Source organism: Ipomoea nil, unplaced genomic scaffold (genome assembly GCF_001879475.1).
Source record: "Ipomoea nil cultivar Tokyo-kokei standard unplaced genomic scaffold, Asagao_1.1 scaffold0869, whole genome shotgun sequence".
In the NCBI taxonomy this organism is placed as follows: Eukaryota; Viridiplantae; Streptophyta; class Magnoliopsida; order Solanales; family Convolvulaceae; genus Ipomoea; species Ipomoea nil.
This window is the reverse complement of record NW_017617297.1, coordinates 463,291-484,533: the sequence shown is the minus strand read 5'-3', so window position 1 is coordinate 484,533 and position 21,243 is coordinate 463,291. Positions and strand designations below refer to the sequence as shown.

The 21,243-nt window shown below is 35.5% G+C and overlaps 1 protein-coding gene across 2 annotated transcripts; it reads left to right on the top strand.

The window, feature by feature from the left end:
- Positions 1-9: 9 nt before the first annotated feature.
- On the top strand, positions 10-2,496 carry LOC109178794 (36.4 kDa proline-rich protein-like). Of its 2 annotated transcripts, XM_019328359.1 has the most exons (3): positions 44-255; positions 304-897; positions 2,232-2,496. In XM_019328359.1, exons 1-2 carry the CDS (start codon positions 134-136, stop codon positions 878-880), a joined length of 699 nt encoding a protein of 232 aa, XP_019183904.1. In that variant the 5' UTR covers positions 44-133; the 3' UTR covers positions 881-897; positions 2,232-2,496. The 2 variants fall into 2 exon arrangements, with proteins under 2 accessions (XP_019183903.1, XP_019183904.1); XM_019328358.1 differs by having other exon boundaries at positions 10-897.
- The last annotated feature ends 18,747 nt before the right edge of the window (positions 2,497-21,243 follow it).

Genomic DNA, 21,243 nt, shown 5'->3' with positions numbered 1-21,243 from the left:
TGCTTTTAGGGCATTTTGTTTGTTTTCTCTACTCACTACACTCACCGACTCACCTCACTGTTCTATATAACTCCTCACCCTATCTGCAATTCTCATCACCATTCTCTCTTCCTTCCTTCTTCATCACTAAACCATGGAGGTCTCTAAGGTAACCGCTCTTCTTCTCATTTCCATGCTTTTCATTTCCTCCGCCACTCCCATTTTGGCCTGTGGCTCCTGCGGAAAGCCCAGTCACAAGCCCAAAAAGCCCACCCCTAAGCCACCAATTACTATTAAACCTCCGGTCACCCTCCCACCGGTCGTTAAACCTCCCGTTACCGTGCCGCCGATCACCCTCCCACCGGTGGTCAAGCCCCCAGTTCCCATCCCTCCGATTACACTCCCGCCGGTCGTCAAGCCCCCAGTTCCCATCCCTCCGATTACACTCCCCCCGGTGGTCAAGCCCCCAGTTACCGTTCCTCCGATTACACTCCCGCCGGTGGTCAAGCCCCCAGTTCCCATCCCTCCGATTACCCTCCCACCAGTGGTGAAGCCCCCAGTTACCGTCCCTCCAATCACTCTGCCTCCGGTGGTCACTCCGGTCACTCCCGGGCCGGCCAAGCCCTGCCCACCGGCGGCGGCGACCTGCCCCATTGACACCCTGAAGCTCGGCGCGTGCGTGGACCTTCTCGGAGGCCTGGTTCACGTCGGGCTCGGCGACCCCGCCGTGAATGAATGCTGCCCCATTCTTAAAGGGCTGGTTGAGCTCGAAGCCGCGGCTTGCCTGTGCACAACCTTGAAGATTAAGGCTCTCAACCTCAGCATTTACGTTCCGCTCGCTCTTCAGCTCCTCGTCACCTGCGGCAAGACTCCTCCTCCTGGATACACTTGCGCTCTCTAAACCACCCTACCACTAAGGTTAATTAACATTATTACATACTACGTTGGATTATTCTCGTACGTGTTTTTCTATGCAATCTCGTGACGTATATATATATATATATATATATACCCCCACAATGCATGGTCATCATCATGTCTTTTATTTGGAAATAAATCAGACTACATGCACCTTGTGCTCAGGTGGCACCTCTGTGGCTCTCCCGAACCCGGTGGTGGTATATTGACTCTTTGAACTGCATTAGTGCTCTTTGGGCTGCATTAGTTAGAGAAAGTATAGAATGGTTTAGGTCCAGATTATGTACCTGCAGTATATTCAATTAACATATTATGTACCTATAAATATATAAATTAACGATATGATACATAATATGTTAATTGTAAACTGGAAATATATATATAATATGTTAATTGTAGTAATTGTATTAGGTACATTATAGATTAATTGTAAATACATAATATATTAATTACCGTAGGTACATAATATGAATGTGATGTTAGACAAGGATCTATAATATAATGTAAGGTAGGTGGATCTTGGTCTATGATATAACAATTGTGATTCTTTTACCTTGTTTTGTAGAGAGTTACAATGTGGTCCTTTATGAGGAAAAAGTAAGAATAAGTAATTTTCTCTACTTTCCTTAAATTAGTATCATTAGTAAACTAGAAAGCAAACTTGGGATAAAAGGAGTAACTTTAAAGAAAAAGTTAGGTGCAAAATTAAGCAGGACATGCATCCTGTTTAATGTATTAACTATAGAACCGATCCAGCCTGATAATGACCTCTAGTTTAGATACTTATTGGGAGACATTTCTAATATTAGGGTTTCAACAAATGGAGACAACATAGTAGGTTTAAAAGAGGTCAGGTGGTGAGTCAAACTCGCTTAATTTTTTTATTTTTATTTTAAAGTTAACTACTTAATACTCATTATAGATATTTAATTTACTTACTCACTAAAAGTAGTCCTATATAAACTTTGTGCCAAAAGGCAATGAGGCCACAATATAGGAAAAAGGGAGAAGTTTTTACTTTTTACATTATTTACTTTATGTATATTTAAGTAAAATCTATATGATAAAAAAGAAAATAATAAAGTTGATGAAAAACCAAAAAGAACAGCTGTGCAAGTTGCATGCATACATGATGCCATTTAAAAAGAAGACAAAATATACAGAGGACTAAATGATGAATAATAGGTTTCAAATAGTACAAGGTAATTAATTGTATTTGTTTCCATTGCACATGAATCAATGGCCTTTCACTATCACTTTCAATTTCTTTTTATTTTACTTTTTATAATATATAATTTGGCTCATTATTCGTTTTTATTTTTTTGATATTGCAGGGTCTAAGCTGTAGATTTGATGGATTGACATGAAAGGATGTCGAGCCTATGATTTCTTTCTTCATGATTCCACTCCCACCCACCCACCCCTACTCCCACCCCCCACCCCTTAGTATCTCTTTCTCTATAGTGTGGATTGAAGTTATGCATCTTTGGGTTTATTTGAACAGCAATTTATTGATGGTAATTTTATTTCATGTGTAATGTTAATGTTAATTTTATTTGTTTTATTTATTTCAATTGAGTAATGCAATAGTGTCACTAATAAACATGTTTCTTTGTTCTTACAACTTTAAATATTGCTATATTACAAGCTGCAACCCATAAATTATGAATAACCATATTATATTCCTTTAACCACATCGCAAAAATCATCGGTATAAATATATAGTTTAATCATATTTCTTCGTGATTTTAAGTAGGAAATCATATCTTTGACCTTCAACCTTTGAATGTATCAAAAAACGTTACAAAGTCATCACATTATCGAGTAAAGAATATGTCATTTTAGTTTTACACTAATGATATTTCATTTATACATTACACTAATTTTAAGAAAGGGATTGAAAATGAAACTCAAAAAGTTTATATATATCGCGGTCCCTTCCCAAATCGGAGCACATGAACATTTTTGTTTTTGCCCCTTCAATAATCACAAAGCTAACAATGAAAATGACAATTTTGGTCTAATAATTTATATTATAATTATAGTATAAATTTAGTCACCCAGTTATTTGTGATGTAAATTTAACTTTCCAATTGTTATTAAAAAGCCAAATTTAGTTTCCAACTGAGGGTGTATTTAATCTCAACTTTTAGAAAGTTTTAAAGATTTTTATAAACTTTTAAAGTTTGGAGGCATTCATCAACCCAAACTTTTAAAGTTTGGGTGATAATCAATTTAGAGTGTGTTTGGTTGGTGGGTTTTGTCCATGGGAATGGCTATGAAAGTGATTGTTGTTGTTTGGTTGATAGGTTTTTAGAACACTACTATGGGTTTCGAATATCCCATCAATTGAAAAACACATATCCAAATACAATAAGGGTTTCATTCCCTTATTCATTCTCAAGCACTACTATTAGTAACCATTCCCATTCCACTCTACTACCAAACATGTTAAATACTTTCACCAAAACTCATTACCATTACCAAGTATTTGATACTTATTCCGATTCCGATTCCTATGTGCGAACCAAACACACCCTTAGAATATATAAAAGGTTTGATTGTTCAAACCCCAATGAAGGCATTGACGTTTGTAGATTGTTTAGTTATACATTCTTAAAATATATACTTTTATAAAAAATTGATAATTTTGCATTGGTATACGTCAGGATACTGAATGATATTTTGATAAATTTTGAAACACTAATTTAAAAATATACATTTAACATCAGACTATTCGCGCAATGCGCATGTGGTAACTAGTTGTCAATTAAATAAAGCTGAAGCATAATTAGAATGATATTTACTTCGTGATCCACGGTGCTACGTATCTGAACCATGATCCACGGTAAAATTTGACGGTACCATTACAATTGCTTTGGGTTGATTTTCAGCCCAAGTTTGGAAATCCATGTCCCAACAAGTAATCATAAAAGAATTTAAAATGACATTTACAAATCACCTCTACAAGTACTTGTATCATTGACTAACTCCTCAACTCAACTCAACTAACTCATGCTGACTCGCAAACAAGTCAAGAACTCAATTCGCTAGAAAGATGCGCCAATTATGGATCATTGACCATCCTTTTAAAAATGCAGGATGTTCATCATATCGCCACAAATTTTGGTTCTAATCATTAGTATTAAAAGCCATGCAGCGCAGCCAATTCAAGAATGATCAGGTGAAGTAACGTAGTCATACTATACTATACATGAATTAATTTGCAGAACTGTTGAGTCCATCTATACATAGTTGAGTATTTCGATCGAACCATAAATTAATGGAGACTTCCAAGCTCATCATAATAGCTATTCTCATTTCCATGCTTTTCAACATTTCCTCAGCCCTTCCCTTATGGCGGCTATTACCGCGGCTGAACTGGGATCCATCTCCGGTGCCAGAACTACCGTCTCCAGCACCGACTCCGATACCAGAACCACCGTCTCCGGCAGCGCCTGCACCGGCGCCATCGCCACACCGAAGGAATTCATCGACGGAGAATTGCCCCATAGGCGCAATGAAGCTAGGGGCATGCGTGGATCTTCTAGGAGGGTTGGTTCACATCCGATTTGGCGACCCTGCAATTGATAAGTGCTGCCCAGTTATTGAAGGGCTTATAGGGATAGAAGCTGCGTTTTGCTTCTGCGAAACTTTTACGTTTAGGATGCTAAATATGAGTATTTTAATGCCAGTGGCACTCGAGCTCATTGAGATCTGCGGAATGGAAGCTCCTCCTGGCTACGCTTGTGGCGATCTCAGTCCAAAAAATAACTCAACTACTCCCCTTCCCCCTGCTAAACACTACAAATAAAATATGTTCTCAATCTTGTTTCCACATCATAATTACTAGCCATGTTTGCTAAAATAGTTAGTGTATTAGCTAATTTTGACTTATTTGACCACTTTTAACTGTTTGAATTGGTTAAACAATCAATATGAGTGTTTGATTAATTAGCTTTTTTTAAGAACTTATTATTGCTTTAAAATGCTAAATTTTAAAACCTGCTCAAATAGTTTTTTTATTCCCTTTTTTGAGAAAGTCATTTTGTATGTAATTAGCTAACATTTTTACCAAATACTTTTCTACAAATCAGCTAATGCTATCAATTAGTTAAATTCACTAACCCAATCAGCTAACAACTATCAGCTAAAACAGTTATTTACTAAACACTCCACTATCTTTTTTGAGTTTAGTGAAGTAAAATGCATGTTCTCAAAACGTGTAAAATGCATGAGATGAAATTGAAGTAAAATGCATGTTCTCAAAACATCCAAGTGTTTAACCTTATTGATGTTTGATCACATGGGGTGATGGGCGGTGGGGTTTAGAGATCATGAATGTCATGCATAACCTAACCATGCCCTTTTGGCTAAACAAGATTGGATCGGAGGATGACGCTCTATGGAAAATCTCCCCCTTCCTAATTTCGCATTTTCTTCTGGAAGTTTTTTCTGAAGTACAGACTTCTCAAACCTAAAATCAGAGGACATTTTATTTGGGAGTAATAATAATATAGTAGAATACACATAAATTCCTAACATATTACATATTTTGAACCACCTAACATAATACATATAATCGAACATAAATACATAATACATAAACTTGGATAAGTGTAAAATTAAAATTTGATGATACAATAAATAAAATAGATTAGAAATTAAAACTCCTAAATTTCCTTTTGTCTAAAAGAGATAGGATAGGGATATGACACTATGGAATAATAGTTTCAGGTAATGTAATCGATTGACTTATAATGTAGTTCGGTCAATGATTTGAAAAATAGGTCTAGCTAATACCTCAAATCCAATGATTAAATTTTTGCAAAATCGACTCGAACCTAGCTAGTTGGTCACCGATCAGCTCAACTAGGCCTGCAATTACTAAGTTAGTTGGCATATGCTATTGGTAGGATATAATCCCGACCGACTGACCCAGAATCACCTGCCCGTCGCTTTGCTCACCTGTTTAGCCTTACCGACCGATCTCATTGCCCGACCGGCTTCCGACCGCCCCTACTTCCCGACCGTTGTAACTTAATTTCAAGATCAGAAAGGAGCTACGTGTCGGCTCCTAAAGTGGACAGAAGGTTGGCCTTAGCTGTGGACAGGTATTTGACGCGTGTATTGCATGCCGGTACTCCGGGTGGGGATTGCTACGCCGCATTGTCTATAAATACCAATGATGACAATGATGAGGGGACTTTTGAAAAGATCAAGAGATTTTATTCAGAGCTTCCCGACCGTCTTCAGTCGGCTCTCGAGTTAGGTTACTTAGTTTAGATATTAGTCCACATGTATTTACACTATCAGTTTTTTTTTTTTCTTTGTTTTTTTTTGTGGCAGAAGGAAGGGGCCTAAGGCCCCGAGAGAGTTAACGAGTTCTAGTTGTGGCCACACTATTCATGTCATGAACCAATAATCGATCGAGCCCATCTGGAGGCTGAGTAAGAATTGAGGTGCCCCATGGCGAGTGTTGCCTCAAATTAGCAAGGAAATCTGCACACTGGTTGCCCTCCCGAAGGATGTGAACGAGCTCGCAGGCTGGGAAAGAAGCCATCAGAGATTCGCAATCTAAGACCAGAGTGTCGGTTACTGATGGTGAACCAACGTCTTTGTTGAGAACCTGAACAATAGCAAGAGAGTCCACCTTCGATCCGCAGCATATGCTATGCTAATAAGACATATATAGGCCACCCTTGACTAGTTAGGAACAATGTAGGCTAAAATGTCCTTGTGTTATAATAATAATAATAATAATAATAATAATAATAATAATAACTTAAGGATATTGTTGTCATTTCTTCACTTTTTTCCTTTTCTTGCGAGCATTAAATTGCAATTTAGGGATACCCCATGAATTGCAATTCAACAAAAGGAGGGAATTACAATTGCCTCTAACCAAACATTATAATTTTCATTGTCCTTGAATAAGGTAGTAAAAAAATTACAATTACATCCAACCAAACACCCAAAGCTAATTGGGAGTGCCACATCGATCAAGCTCATTCGGTACTAGTCATCATGGCATAAGCAACTTATGTTGATGATTCAATAAACAAAATAGGTCAGAATTTTAAACCCTTAAAATCTCCTTGTAAAATTTGTCTAGGCCTCGAGGACTTTAAGGATGGCCACACTTTCCACCTTAGTAGGATTTGTCCTCCAACTCTTCCCCATGAACCACCACACTAGTTCCCTTGATCGTCTCGCAGAGCTCCACCAAAGCCAGGCACATCACAACTAGTTTTGACGCACATCCATCGACGTTAAGCACCACATTTGCCGATTTCTCCCAAACCAATTAAGATAGTTTAGAAATTTTTGACCCTGTTTGGTAAATCGCTGTTAGCTATTAGCTGATTGGATCAATTAGAGGGTATAACTAGTTGATAACATTAGCTGATTGTAGAAATGTGTTTGATAAATTAGCTGTTCTGTTTTGTATAATTTTCTTTCTCAAAAAGCTAATTGAAAAAGTTGCTTTGAGCAGCTTTTTGATTTTTAGCATTTTGGAGTTACAAAAAGCTAATTAACCAAACATTTATATTGATTTTTTAATCAAATCAAAAAATTAATGATGATCAAATAAGCCAAAATTCGCCTATAGACTAACTATTTTACCAAACAGGGCCTTTAACTTGATATATAATACCTTTGGAAAGAGTTAAACTAATCTTATTCTAGTTGTATTAACCGAGATCTATGAATAATCTTCACTTAGCAACTGAATGTAACCAATTTTGAGATGGCTATCTAGATGCCTAGATCTATGAACTTTTGGAATATTAATTCCATTGTTGCATATGCGCCAATAACAACTAAATGTAATATAATTCATATTTCCTATAATATATAAGTATAAATGTGTTGTCTTACCATTACTTTAGACATACGTCTATATCTATGTGGAAGATCGAATTGAATGCATTAAGCATATAATAACACATACGTCTATATCTATGTGGAAGAATTGAATGCATTAAGCATATAAGAACACATCCTTAAATTTTCCTCCATCCCTTCTTTTTCGACTTTTGTACAATCTACTACCGAGTATTATTATTCTTCCATAATATAATATAATCTTCATTTTTAATTATTAATCCTTTAGAAAATTATAGTCATATTAAATTTTTGTACTGAAATTTTTAAAATCACTTTGCTAAATTCTTAATATATATATCTATCTAACTATTGAAGACAAACTTTAAGACAAACGGATGGAGATGAAAAATAAAGAAAGATATCGTTTTTACACCCTTACTATTTTTTTTAAAAAAAATCTTAATAAGTTTATTAAACAAAGATACCAAGTAATAATATAGTAAAGCAACAAAATGCTTAATTTATGCCTACCCTTAAGTGGGTAATGTTGACATTCTATTCAAAATTATATTTAACGTGTCATCGAAATTTTTATGCAAATTAAATTTGGGAAAAAAAAAGAGTGGAACTGTTACTTCTGTTATAAAATGGTGGATGGAGACTCCGAACCAAGTCAAGATGCACCATTTACGGATAATTGACAATATAATCTCCGCAAAACTTGTATCAACCATTAGTATAAAAGGGCATCTGTGTAAGCTAGAATGAGATATAAAGTAATTGTACATACATTTGCTTTAGGTAAAAAAATATAATAAGTAGTTGTACATACATGTACGGAATAATGGAGACTTCCAAGATCATGGTAACTACTATTCTCATTTCCATGATCATCAACATTTCCTTAGCTGTTCCCCATTTACCACGGTCAGTACCAAAGTTGGTAACACAATCGCCTTTGTTTGCACCGGGGTCGAGATCACATTCACGGTTCCCAACACCAAAGTCGAGATTGCAACCACCATCGCTAACACCAAAGGTAGCGTCGCAACCACGATTGCCATCTCCAAAACCGGCATCACAATCACTCTCGCCATCTCCAAAACCGGCATCACAACCACTCTCTCCATCACCGAAGATTGCAACAAAATTACCACCGACAGCGGCATTAAAGTTGGGAATAGAATCACTATTGTCAACCGCGAAGTTGGGATCACAGCAATCTTTGCCTACATCAACGCTAGCATCGAAACTCGGACCAAAGTTGGCTTCAAAACCACCATCACCCGCACCAAAGTTGGCATCACAACCACCATCAACCGCACCAAAGTTAGCATTACAACCTTCACTAAAAACACAAAAGTTGACATCACAACCACCATCACCAGCACCGAAGTTAGCAACACAACTATCATCACTAGCACCAAAGTTGGGATCACAACAATCATCATCTACATCAAAGCTAGCATTAGAACAAGCCCCAAAGTTGGCATCACATCCATCATCACCTACACCCAAGTTATCACAACAACCAAAGCAGGTAATATTGCCCGAACCAAAATCGTTTCAACGAGCGAAGTTGGCGCCACAACAACCATCATCACCTACACCCAAGTTATCACAACAACCAAAGCAGGTAATATTGCCGGAACCAAAATCATTTCAGCGAGCAAAGTTGGCGCCACAACAACCATCATCACCTACACCCAAGTTATCACAACAACCAAAGCAGGTAATATTGCAGGAACCAAAATCATTTCAGCGAGCGAAGTTGGCGCCACAACAACCATCATCACCTACACCCAAGTTAACATCACAACAACCAAAACAGGTAACACCAAAATTGTTTCAAGCATCGAAACTAGCAGCGGAGTTGGCACCACAACAACCATCATCACCTACACCCAAGACATCACAACAGTTGAAAACACCAATATCCCAATCACAACCACCATCACCAACCATGCTAACACCAAAGTTAGAATCACAATCATTGTTACCAAAAACAAAGTCAGGATCCCAATCTTTGCTTATATCAAAGCTAGCATCAGAACCAACAAACCTCCTAAGATCACCACAACCACAACCACAAAGACCCAAATCAACCCCACAACCACAACCACCAACACAACTATCACAACTACCAGCACCCAAACCAACATCACAAAAACAATCCCCAACACCAAAGCAAGCGTCAAAAACACCCCTACTAAAACCAAAGATGGCATCACAATCACTATTGTCAACACCAAAACAAGTATCACAACCACCATCATCAACACCGAAGCCATCATCATACCCATCCCCACAAACACTAAAACAAGTCTCAAAGCCAACACCTCCAACTTCTACTCCAAAGTTGGTATCACGATCGCCACTTGCATCAAAGCAATCTTTACAATCACCAGCACCAGCACCAAAGATGGCATCACCACCACGCCCATTGCGCTTGCGATCTCTTCTCAGGTACTAACGCAAGTGCTTCGGTTGGTACTTACATCACCAAGAATAAAATATTTTTCCAATTTTGTTTCTCTTTAGAGCCAATATCTCTTTCGGTTAAATGAAAGAAAGTGATATGGAATTGTAATAAAGCTATGTGAAGTCACAATGTTCATCACTATGTTTAGTCAGATAGGATAATGGAGGTCATAGTTTAGAATCTTTGATGTCATAACCGTGCCATTTTGGCTTTGGCTAAACATGGTTGGTGTGGCCTTTTTATGGGATGTAAAGTAGAAATAAAAATTTCTTAGATGCAAATTTTCTTCATATATCTCTCTAGCGAAGCAAATTCAATAATTGTCTTGGTAAAAGATAATTTTCTACGATTGGAACGCGAAAATAAACGTGCTTTTTGCAAAGTTAAAACTGACATTGATGCACATATATGGTAATTGAGAGTACACTTTTAATAGTGGTTTGACTTTATTTTGGCTTTGCAATAATTTCAGGGATCAGTAAAAATGCAAAAATCCATTAATATTCTTGTCCAACTTTTTTTTCTTTCGCTGAATTGAATATTACTACAAGTATTGGACATCATGAAAAATTTAAAAGAGAAATGTGAATTAAAGTTTGTGGCTCATAATAATCCATGGAGACTTTTTCTACCCACTAATACGTGTACTGCAATTCTCATCGAAAACATTTCTCCTCCTCATGAATGTTACAACTCACTCCTTTTTGTTACTTTTCAAGTGTATAAATAGGCATTGCACTAGCTTTGTAAGAACATGAATTCATCAACTAATTCCTTACCTCCTTGCGTAAATCTACTTACCATTTGTAATATGTTATTACGTTATCTTTTACTACAAGATTTTGTTAGCTCAACGGGTCATAGAGGTGAAATTTTTCACAAGAGACCAATGATCAAGTTTCACCAATGACTATGTGGGAGCAACTTCTCAAAAGTGAGAAGGGCTCTTTGTGCACTGTGAGCAAAAAGTGTCTCTTTGTGTGGTTTATCCCTCCACGGCAGGTGTGAGAGCGCCTGAGGTGAGCGAGGGAAATTGTTTAAAAGAGTTGTGTATTGATGAAGAGATTGTGTATTGATGAAGAGATTGATGCAAGAGAGCTACTTGGGTATTGATTAACCTCGAAAGTTATAGATATTAGGATGGTTAGTAAGGGCATCTTATCTCAAGGAAAGTTAAGTTAGATATTAGGAGGTTAGTAAGGGCATCAATCTTTCCTTACTTATCTTTTTATTTTGTGAGTCTAACTCTTTCACATCACCCTATATATATATATATATATATATATATATATATATATATATAATTGACGGGGCAGGACGGGGAGAGGTATCCTCGTCCTCGTCCCCGACGGAGAATTACAGACATTTTCAGTCCTCGTTTCTAAAAAAATTTATACATCCTCATCTCCGTCGAAGCGAGAATCGGGGATCCCCGTCAAAGATGGACATATTGTCATCCCTAAATTTGCCTCCATTCCTACCTTCCAGACTTACCCACAAAAGGTAAACTATCACGGTTTTATTTGCCTTTCATCTACATAATCATTGCCATCATCATCATCATCACTATCACTGAAATATTGCGTCGAACACCACCATCTTCCCAAGCTATTACTCTTTCCTAAAATCATCATCACACCAAACTATCAATCTATCTTCTCCCAATCTTCCATCACCCAGAAACCATCGAATCCCATAGGCTGCACTTTCCAAACACTACATCACCTAGAAGACCCACCAATTAACTCAAGCTCCAATACCCTAGCCACCAATAACATCAAAATCTTCTCCCCCATCATAGAACGAGGAAAAAAATCGACATAGTCCCACGAAGCTAGTTCAAGTGATGGACTATTTGACCTACAGTTAGTTAACCATAAAAACTAACTGGGAGGCATCACTAGAAGTGCTCAAGTGCCGCCAACGGCAAGGGGAACATTTTTAAATGCACAGAAAAATTAAAGATTATTAGAACTAAAAGTAAAAATGTTTCTGGAGTAGAATAAATTTTCAAATGCATCTATGTACTCTTTCTGCAAGCGAAATATCACCTTCAACCACCCATCGTCCTCATTACTAAGGATAATAATGGCCCTACCATCACCCTCCACTGCTCCAGGGCCAGTGTAAATCTCTTTCCCTCATCCGAAATCCATACCAGAGAGTGGGAGGTTTATCCAGGATGTGAACCTGAAATTAGGGTTTCCACAAAAATCCATGTTAGTAGATAATCTATATGAGCTTATGTCTGGGAGCTGTTTGTTGAACGCTAAGTTAAAAACTCAAATACTCATTTGTGGCTTTGTCGATTGCTTGCGTTATTCTACTAACGGCATAATGACAAATTTTACTGTGCATCATGGTCCAAAATAGTGCCATTTTTTTTTAATGAAAAAAAAGGGCACCTGATCCGTGTAATTAGTTTCGTTTGAATAACATATTCAGTTTCATTTTATATACATTATAGTTTTATTTCAGCACAATTAAAGTTTCATTTTGTTTCAACTATAGTTTCATTCGACATTATATTATACATACAATAGTTTTATTACAGTGAGACATGTTATTCAATTTCATTTTATACACACTGTAGTCTTATTACAACACCACTAAATTATAATTCTAATTCAACTTCGGTTTCATTGAACAATATACACTCAAATATGTGAAACTGTTATTCAATTTCATTTTATATACACTGAAGTTTCATTAACACACAACTAAAATATCATGTTGATATAACTACAGTTTCATTTGACAATATACACTCAATATGTGAGACATGCTATTCAGTTTCTTTTTTTTTTTCTTTTTTTTTTAAATACATATTGTAGTGTCATTTCAGCAAAACTAAAGTATCATTTCAATTTAATTACAGTTCTATTTGACAATATACGCTTAATATGTTATACATATTATTCAGTTTCATTTTATACATGCTGCAGTTTCATTTCTACACAACTAAAGTATCATTTCAATTCAATTACAGTTTCATTTGATAATATAAACATAATATGTGAGACAAGTTATTCAGTTTAATTTTAAAATACAATATAGTTTTATTTTGTTATTAACACATAAAATACGAGATTTGTTAAAATTTTACAGCGACCGTTTCTTTACTTTTAAAAAAAAAAAAAAAAAAAGACACCATTTTTTTTACCATGATCCACGGTATAACAACCACGGCATAGCTCAGTGGGTTCTTGTGCAACTCCGCAACTGTGGCGGTTGGGGTCGTTATATCGTGGACCGCGGTAAAAAACGATGCCGTTTTTTTAAGTAAAGAAATGGTGCGCCGTTATAGTTAACGGAGTGTGTATTTTTTTATTTTTTTTTTGTATTAATTACCAACTGAAATTACAGTGTATCTAAACTGACACTGCTTCACGTATAATTTTTATATTATCAAGCGAAACTGCAATTGAAATGAAATGAAACTGTAGTTGTGTTGAAACGAAACTGCAGTGTATACAAAATGAAACTGAATAACAATTTCACATATTTGAGTGTATATTACCCAGCGAAACTGTAGTTATATCAAAATGATATTGTAGTTGTGTTGAAATAAAACTGCAGTGTATGTAAAATGAAACTGAATAACATTTCACATATTTGAGTGTATATTGTACAATGAAGCTATAGTTATATTGAAATGAGCATGTAGTTGTGTTTTAATGGAACTATAGTGTACATAAAATAAAATTAAATAACATTTTCACATATTTGAGTGTATAAATATCGAATAAAACTGTAGGTATATCGAAATGGAACTGTAGTTGTGTTGAACTGACACTGCAGTGTATACAAAATGAAACTGTATAACAGAGTTACTTTTTGCGAAAAGGGTGCCGTTTCTTTCATTAAACAAAACGACATCGTTTTGAAGCTCGGTGCATAATTGATTATGTACCGCGGTGCACGATATAATTTGCCTGGCGGTTGCTGCTAAGCGTAAAACATCTTTCTCAAAGTAGTTCGTCGGCCCAGTCTACATATGAGGCCTAGTAATCCTAACCCTAAATCTCGTTACGGACGGTGTGGCCTCTGAAGTCTGAACTGCACCTATATATAGAGCTCACGCACATCTTCTCTCGATAGTGTCTGTGCTAGGGTTTCATCTCTCTTAAACTAGTAGTTTATTCTTAGGTTTGATGTTGTTGAATTCAGTGTTTGAGTACTGGCTGTGATGTCCAAAACTACCTATTTTATGAGAGAATTCACTTCAATTCTCTTGTGATTATAAAACCAATGGATCCTCTGAGCCTACTCTACATTTCATCTTTTTTACTTAAGTGTATGTTTACATGCCATCGAGGTGAGGATAATCGATTCGGAAAAGATATATGTCGAACCGGAAATACTTCCAGACTACAATTATCTGATCAATGGCTATTTCTGCTCTTTGGATTTTGTAGGCATTTTCGAATTTGATATTATTTGAGATTGGTGATTCGGTTCAGTTTATGATATCAGAGCCACAAATAATCTCTGCCTACCTATCAATTACGATTTCAATTCTTTTCAATTATGATTTCAATTCTTCAAAAGCACGTAGGAAAATACATCTTTTTTTTTCTTGATAATTGAGAAGCATGTTATGTGTTTATTTCAAACGAATTATTTGTTATTGATTTTTGGGCTACAAAAATTTATGTTCCACATTAATCATGATTTTTCTAGTTTCATCTCAAAATATTTTTTTACTACATACAACCAAGGTGACTTCCAGAAAGAGTCTTTCTTCCGTTCCCCACCTATCTCCCCAGCCCGTTCGCTAAAACCTCCTTGCCCGCCAAGATGCTTCGCAAACTGAAGATTGGGTTGGGGCCAATGGCAGCTTCAAGGAAAGATGAGTTTGCGTAGTACCTAGCTTTCAAGATTCTAGGCATGAATAAAATGTATGACCATGATCCATGAAGAAAAAAATAATTTGTTGGATTTAGCTTTAAGATTTGTAGATTTTTTTTTTTTTTTTTTTTTGGATTTGTAGATTTTAAATATGGGAAAACATAAATAGAATTTAGATAGAGAAAGAAATTAAAGTTTAAAAATTTGGAGATTGAGAGATGAATTTCAACTATTTTTTATTTTTGGTGTATTCAGGATTTCTATCCTCGAACATAGTGACTAATCTCTTCATTGAATTGTAGGTACCTCTATTGGGTGAGACAGTTGGCCTAAAGATTTAAGCTGCTCTATACCCAAAGCCAAGAAGTGAACCATTGATATTTGGTTAAGGGTGGATGAGTCATTGTCACTCAACCACACCCCAGGTTAAAGAAGCCTAAAGTCCTAATATAAAGAAAAACTTACAAAAGTCCTAATTTCAAAGTTCAACTAATTATATGTAAGATGAAAGCTTACCAAAGTCTTAATATAATGAAGCCTATCAAAGTTCATCAATTTTTTTAATTTGTGCTTCAATAGGTTATATGGATAGATGTTACATTGTAATACAGTCAATAGTATTCAAAAAATGGACCTTTAAAGATTATTAAAAAGTCTTAATCGAATACCAAACTTTTGAGATACAAAAGTCCTTCATTTCCCCTACTGATGCATATAAAATTCTACGATGGATATATGGGAACTTGGATGATTAAGAGTATTTTTACATAAAGTGAGTAATTGTTGTTCTCTTGAAGATTGACAATAGATGTACGCTTAAGTTTTTTGATATCACAAAGTACTAAAGCTTGTATAGAAATCTAGTCTTAAGAAAGATCATCTTATGCAAGATAGAAATAGAGTAATAAAAGAAAAAATTAAATTGAATAGCAATTGGAACAAATAAGGAATAATATAATAGAAAAGATGGATGATATGAGTTGATGTCATAGAACGAGAGAAACGCTTTTCTAAAGGTCATTTCACTCTCTTAGGACACACATGAACATTCTCATGACTCATGAGTGCCTAAGATCAGATACATTTCATCAAACATCTTGTGTTTTGACATCCCATACTCCCATATATTTTCTCAAATATGGAGTATGATTAATTAACCCCTCGGGTCTATATTTGATAATTGCATCCCAATCAGAACACAATCACGTCAATTAACATATACATAAACCTAATCCTCATCCCTATCCCTTCCTAAAGGACTACATGCACGATGGAAACTAACATAGATTCAAAGACAAAAGAGAATTTCATATCAACAATAGGCAATGAATCAAAGTAGCAAAGCAACCAAGTAACAAATTGTAATGAATTAAAAGAGTGAAATTGGAATTGACTTAGATAATTGGAAGTAAATTTACAATTGGAAAATGAATTGAATCTTCAATCTACATCGACACATGCTTCCAAAATAGAAATAGCAATTGAATCTAACTAGAAATTGTAATGAGAAATGAATTGAAATTACAATGCAAATTGAAAGTGTATATTGTTTTGCTAGGGTTCTAAGTGCTGGGTTAAAATAATGTCTAACTCTAAATTTCCCTATATATACTCATGGATGTCACAAGACCTCTCACGAGCGTGATAGGCCTCGTGAAGGCTATGATTCACTATCTCAAGTCCCCTCTCACGAGAGCTCTCACAAGCGTGACACCAAACATGATAGCAGAGTTTGCATTCTGAAGTCGCTCTTACGAAACTCCTCACGTGCGTGATATGCTTCGTGATAGCAGAGACCACTGCACGTTCTGAAGTTCCTCTTATGCTATGCATCACCAGCGTGACAACCTTCGTGACAGACTCCTCGTCTAGCTTTCATCCTAATTTTCCAATTTGAGTCCAAATTGTCCTTGATTTAGATCTTTTTACCTTCAAACTATGATATGTTCTCAAACTTGCTTCTTTATACGCAAAGAATCATATAATTGGTCAATTTAAGCAATATTAAAGTAATTTATATTCAAAATTAACTAAAATATGTGTCATAAATTAAATTAGCACAATGGAACACCCTCTCTACGGAGAATAACGTGGTTTATGCAAAGTTAAAACTGAAATATTGATGTACATGGCAAATTATTGGGCAACCATTTATTTTTGTGGTCTTGCCTTTTTCTCTTCTTTATTCCCCTTCTTCTTTCACTCATGCTTTTTCTTTTTGGAATTAGGGAATTTTTTTCACTTCTCACCACATGGCTCACCTTTTGCTCCAATACCTTACCAAGATTAAGTTCATTCCCATCCTTGCAATTTTATCTTTCCAAGATTGAAGAGTACACACTCCCACTTCGAGAGATCGTTTACTAAGGTCCAAATAATATAAGAGGTGAATAACATGCAAGCATACAAAAGATGTAAACCTATTTGGCTCTACGCAATTCTCACTTGGTGTAAAGAGGTAACTTCCAAAGAATATTTCAAGAATTAAACATTTTTGGCACATCATCACCACACTTCTAAGATAGCATAAACAATGACGCACTCTCCAGCAAGACACATAACCATCAACCATGAACCAATCAATCAATTGAATTTACAAACAACTAAGCACAAAGTGCGCCCTTTCCACACTTTAAAATGAACATCGTCCTGGATGTTACTTTAAGCACTAAGTGGAACAAAAAGAAGCACGGGTCAACAATGTGAAAGTCCCTTTAAGAGTGTTTCTACACTTTAGAAATTTTTCCACACTTTAGAAGTGTTTCCGGGACTTGGGGTGCACAACAAAAGACAATGTGAATGTGATATGTATTAGCAAATATGTGCAAACCCCTTTTCCACACTTTAGGAATTAAGATCGGGGCGAATTTAAAGAGTAAGGGATAGAAGAAATAAACCAAAGCGTAGATCATCCCTCTTTGCAATGTAGCATCTAATTTCATTTGCCCCTCCAATTGTTGTTCAGGCTGCAAAATATTGTTAGTGGCAAATGGACAACTCCTAATGATAAAGGTGCAAAAGGAGTAAAGGGATCATTCCGATGAAAACGAAAAATAATAAAGAAAATCCTACAAACTATCAATGTAAAAACACTAAAACAAACAATGTAAAAACAAGAAAATGAAAATGAGTCTAACAAAAGGGGTAAAATCACAAGGGAAATAAAGTGCGGCCCTGTCAACATGTCAACACCACTCCGGGGGTGGATGTGGAACTCAGTGGGTTCTTGTGCAACTCCGCAGCGGCAAATTATATCGTGCACCACGCTGCATAATCGATTATGCATCGCGCTTCAAAACAATGTCATTTTGTTTAATGAAAAGAAATAGCGCCCGTTTCGCATCGTTCCGCGCCGTTCCGCAAAAATTAACTCTGTTATTCAGTTTCATTTTGTATACACTGCAGTTTCAGTTCAACACAACTACAGTTTCATTTCGATATAACTACAGTTTCATTCGACATCTATATACTCAAATATGTGAAAATGTTATTTAATTTTATTTTATATACACTATAATTTCATTAAAACACAACTACATGATCATTTCGATATAACTATAACTTCATTGCACAATATACACTCAAATACGTGAAATGTTATTCAGTTTCATTTTATATACACTCAAATATGTGAAACGTTATTCAGTTTCATTTTATATACACTGCAGTTTTATTTCATCACAACTACAGTATCATTTTGATATAACTGCACTTTCATTTTATAATATATAAATTAAAATAATACGTGGCGGAATGTCGATTTAGATACACTGTAGTGTCAGTTTAGATACACTATAATTTCAGTTGATAATTAACGTAAAAAAGATACGCGTTCTGTTACTGTTAGCGGCGCGCCGTTTTGACCGTGGTGCACGTGCACCGCAGTCCACGATATAACGACCACTCCGCAACAGTGGCGGTTGCTGCTAAGCGTAAAACAGCTTTCTCAAAGTAGTTCGTCGGCCCAGTCGGTCTACATATGAGGCCTAGTAATCCTAACCCTAAATCTCGTTACGGACGGTGTGGCCTCTGAATTGCACCTATATATAGAGCTCACGCACATCTTCTCTCTATAGTGTCTGTGCTAGGGTTTCTCAGCGTCTCTCTCGTAATCCAGTGTATCTCTCTTAAACTAGTAGTTTATTCTTAGGTTTGATGTTGTTGAATTCAGTGTTTGAGTATTGGCTGTGATGTCCAAAACTACCTATTTTATGAGAGAATTCACATCAATTCTCTTGTGATTATAAAACCAATGGATCCTCTGAGCCTATTCTACATTTCATCTTTTTTACTTAATTGTATGTTTACATTCCATCGAGGTGAGGATAATCGATTCGGAAAAGATATATATCGATCCGGAAATACTTCCAAACTATAATTATCTGATCAATGGCTATTTCTGCTCTTTGGATTTTGTGGGCATTTTCGAATTTGATATTATTTGAGATTGGTGATTTGGTCCAGTATATGATATCAGAGCCACAAATAATCTCTGCCTACCATTCAATTGCGATTTCAATTCTTTTCAATTGCGATTTCAATTCTTCAAAAGCACGTAGGAAAATTCATCTTTTTTTTTTTTTTCTTGATAATTGAGAAGCATGTTATGTGTTTATTTCAAACGAATTATTTGTTATTGATTTTTGGGCTGCAAAAATGTATGTTCCACATTAATCATGATTTTTCTACAACCAAGGTGAATTCTAGAAGGAGTCTTTCTTCCGTTCCCCACCTATCTCCCCAGCCCGTTCGCTAAAACCTCCGTGCCCGCCAAGATTCGCAAACTGAAGATTGGGTTGGTGCCAATGGCAGCTTCAAGGAAAGATGAGTTTGCGTAGTACCTGGCTTTCAAGATTCTAGGCATGAAGAAAATGTATGACCATGATTCCAGCATGAAGAAAAAATAATTTGTTTGATTCCAGTACTCAGATTTGTAGAGTTTAAATATGGGAAAACATAAATAGAGTTTAGATAGAGAAAGAAATTAAAGTTTAAAAATTTTGGAATTGAGAGATGAATTTTAACTATTTTTTATTTTTAGTGTACTCAGGATTTCCATTCTCGGATATAATGACTAATCTCCTCAGTAAATAAAAGTCCTAATATAAAGAAAAACTTACAGAAGTCCTAATTTCAAAGTTTAACTATTTATATGTAAGAGGAAAGCTTACCAAGTCTTAATATAAAGAAGCCTATAAAAATATCAGCTTTTTTAATTTGTGCTTCAATAGGTCGCTTATGGATAGATATTACATTTAATAGAGTCAATAGTATTCAGAAAATGAACTTTTAAAAATCTTTAACGAATCAAATACTATGCAATCCGTCTTTTAAAGACTCTCTAAAAGTTTAAATTGAATATCTCCAAACTTTTAAAGTTCATTTAATTTTGAATACGCCACCTTTGTTTGATAATGCTAGGATTCTCTATAGAAATTCTTTCCTCTTGTAATTTGGGGATTTTAAAGTAGTCATTTAAAAATAAAAACTTTTAACATATGGGGTGTGGATGAGATATTGTAGTTATCTATCAAATTTCAATTTAATTAGAGATTTTGGGTTATAGTAAAAAAAACAAATGTAATTAAATATAAATGATATCTATTCAATAGATTACTGTTGATTTTATGCATATTGAAATTTTTAAAACAATCCTCGGCTATCTTTCATGTGTCCACAATTCCACAAATACAATAAAGATAGTCGTGGGCCTCGTGGCATGATTGTCATTTAATATAACAAATTATGCTATTCATTAGACATAAGAGATTTATTTGACTTTTTTCCCAAACTTTTGAGATGCAGAAGTCCTTCATTTACTCTAGTGATGCATATAAAATTCTACGATGGATATATGAGAACTTGGATGATTAAGAATATTTTTGCTTAAGGTGAGTAATTGTCGTTCTCTTGAAGATTGACAATAGATGTACGCTTAAGTTTTTTGATATCACAAAGTACTAAAACTTGTATAGAAATCTAGTCCTAAGAAAGATCATCTTATGCAAGATAGAAATTAAATAGAGTAATAAAAGAAACAATTAAATTGAATAGCAATGGGAACATATAAGGAATAATTTAATAGAAAAGATGGAGGATATGAGTTTAGACTAGACACAAGCAACGTAACCAAACTGAGAACAAGATTCAAGAATTTGAGAGTTAAGTGAATAAGTGATGTC

What these genes read in the sequence shown, in the direction of transcription:
- LOC109178794 (XM_019328358.1), top strand. Translation starts at nt 134, where the DNA reads ATGGAGGTCTCTAAGGTAACCGCTCTTCTTCTCATTTCCATGCTTTTC.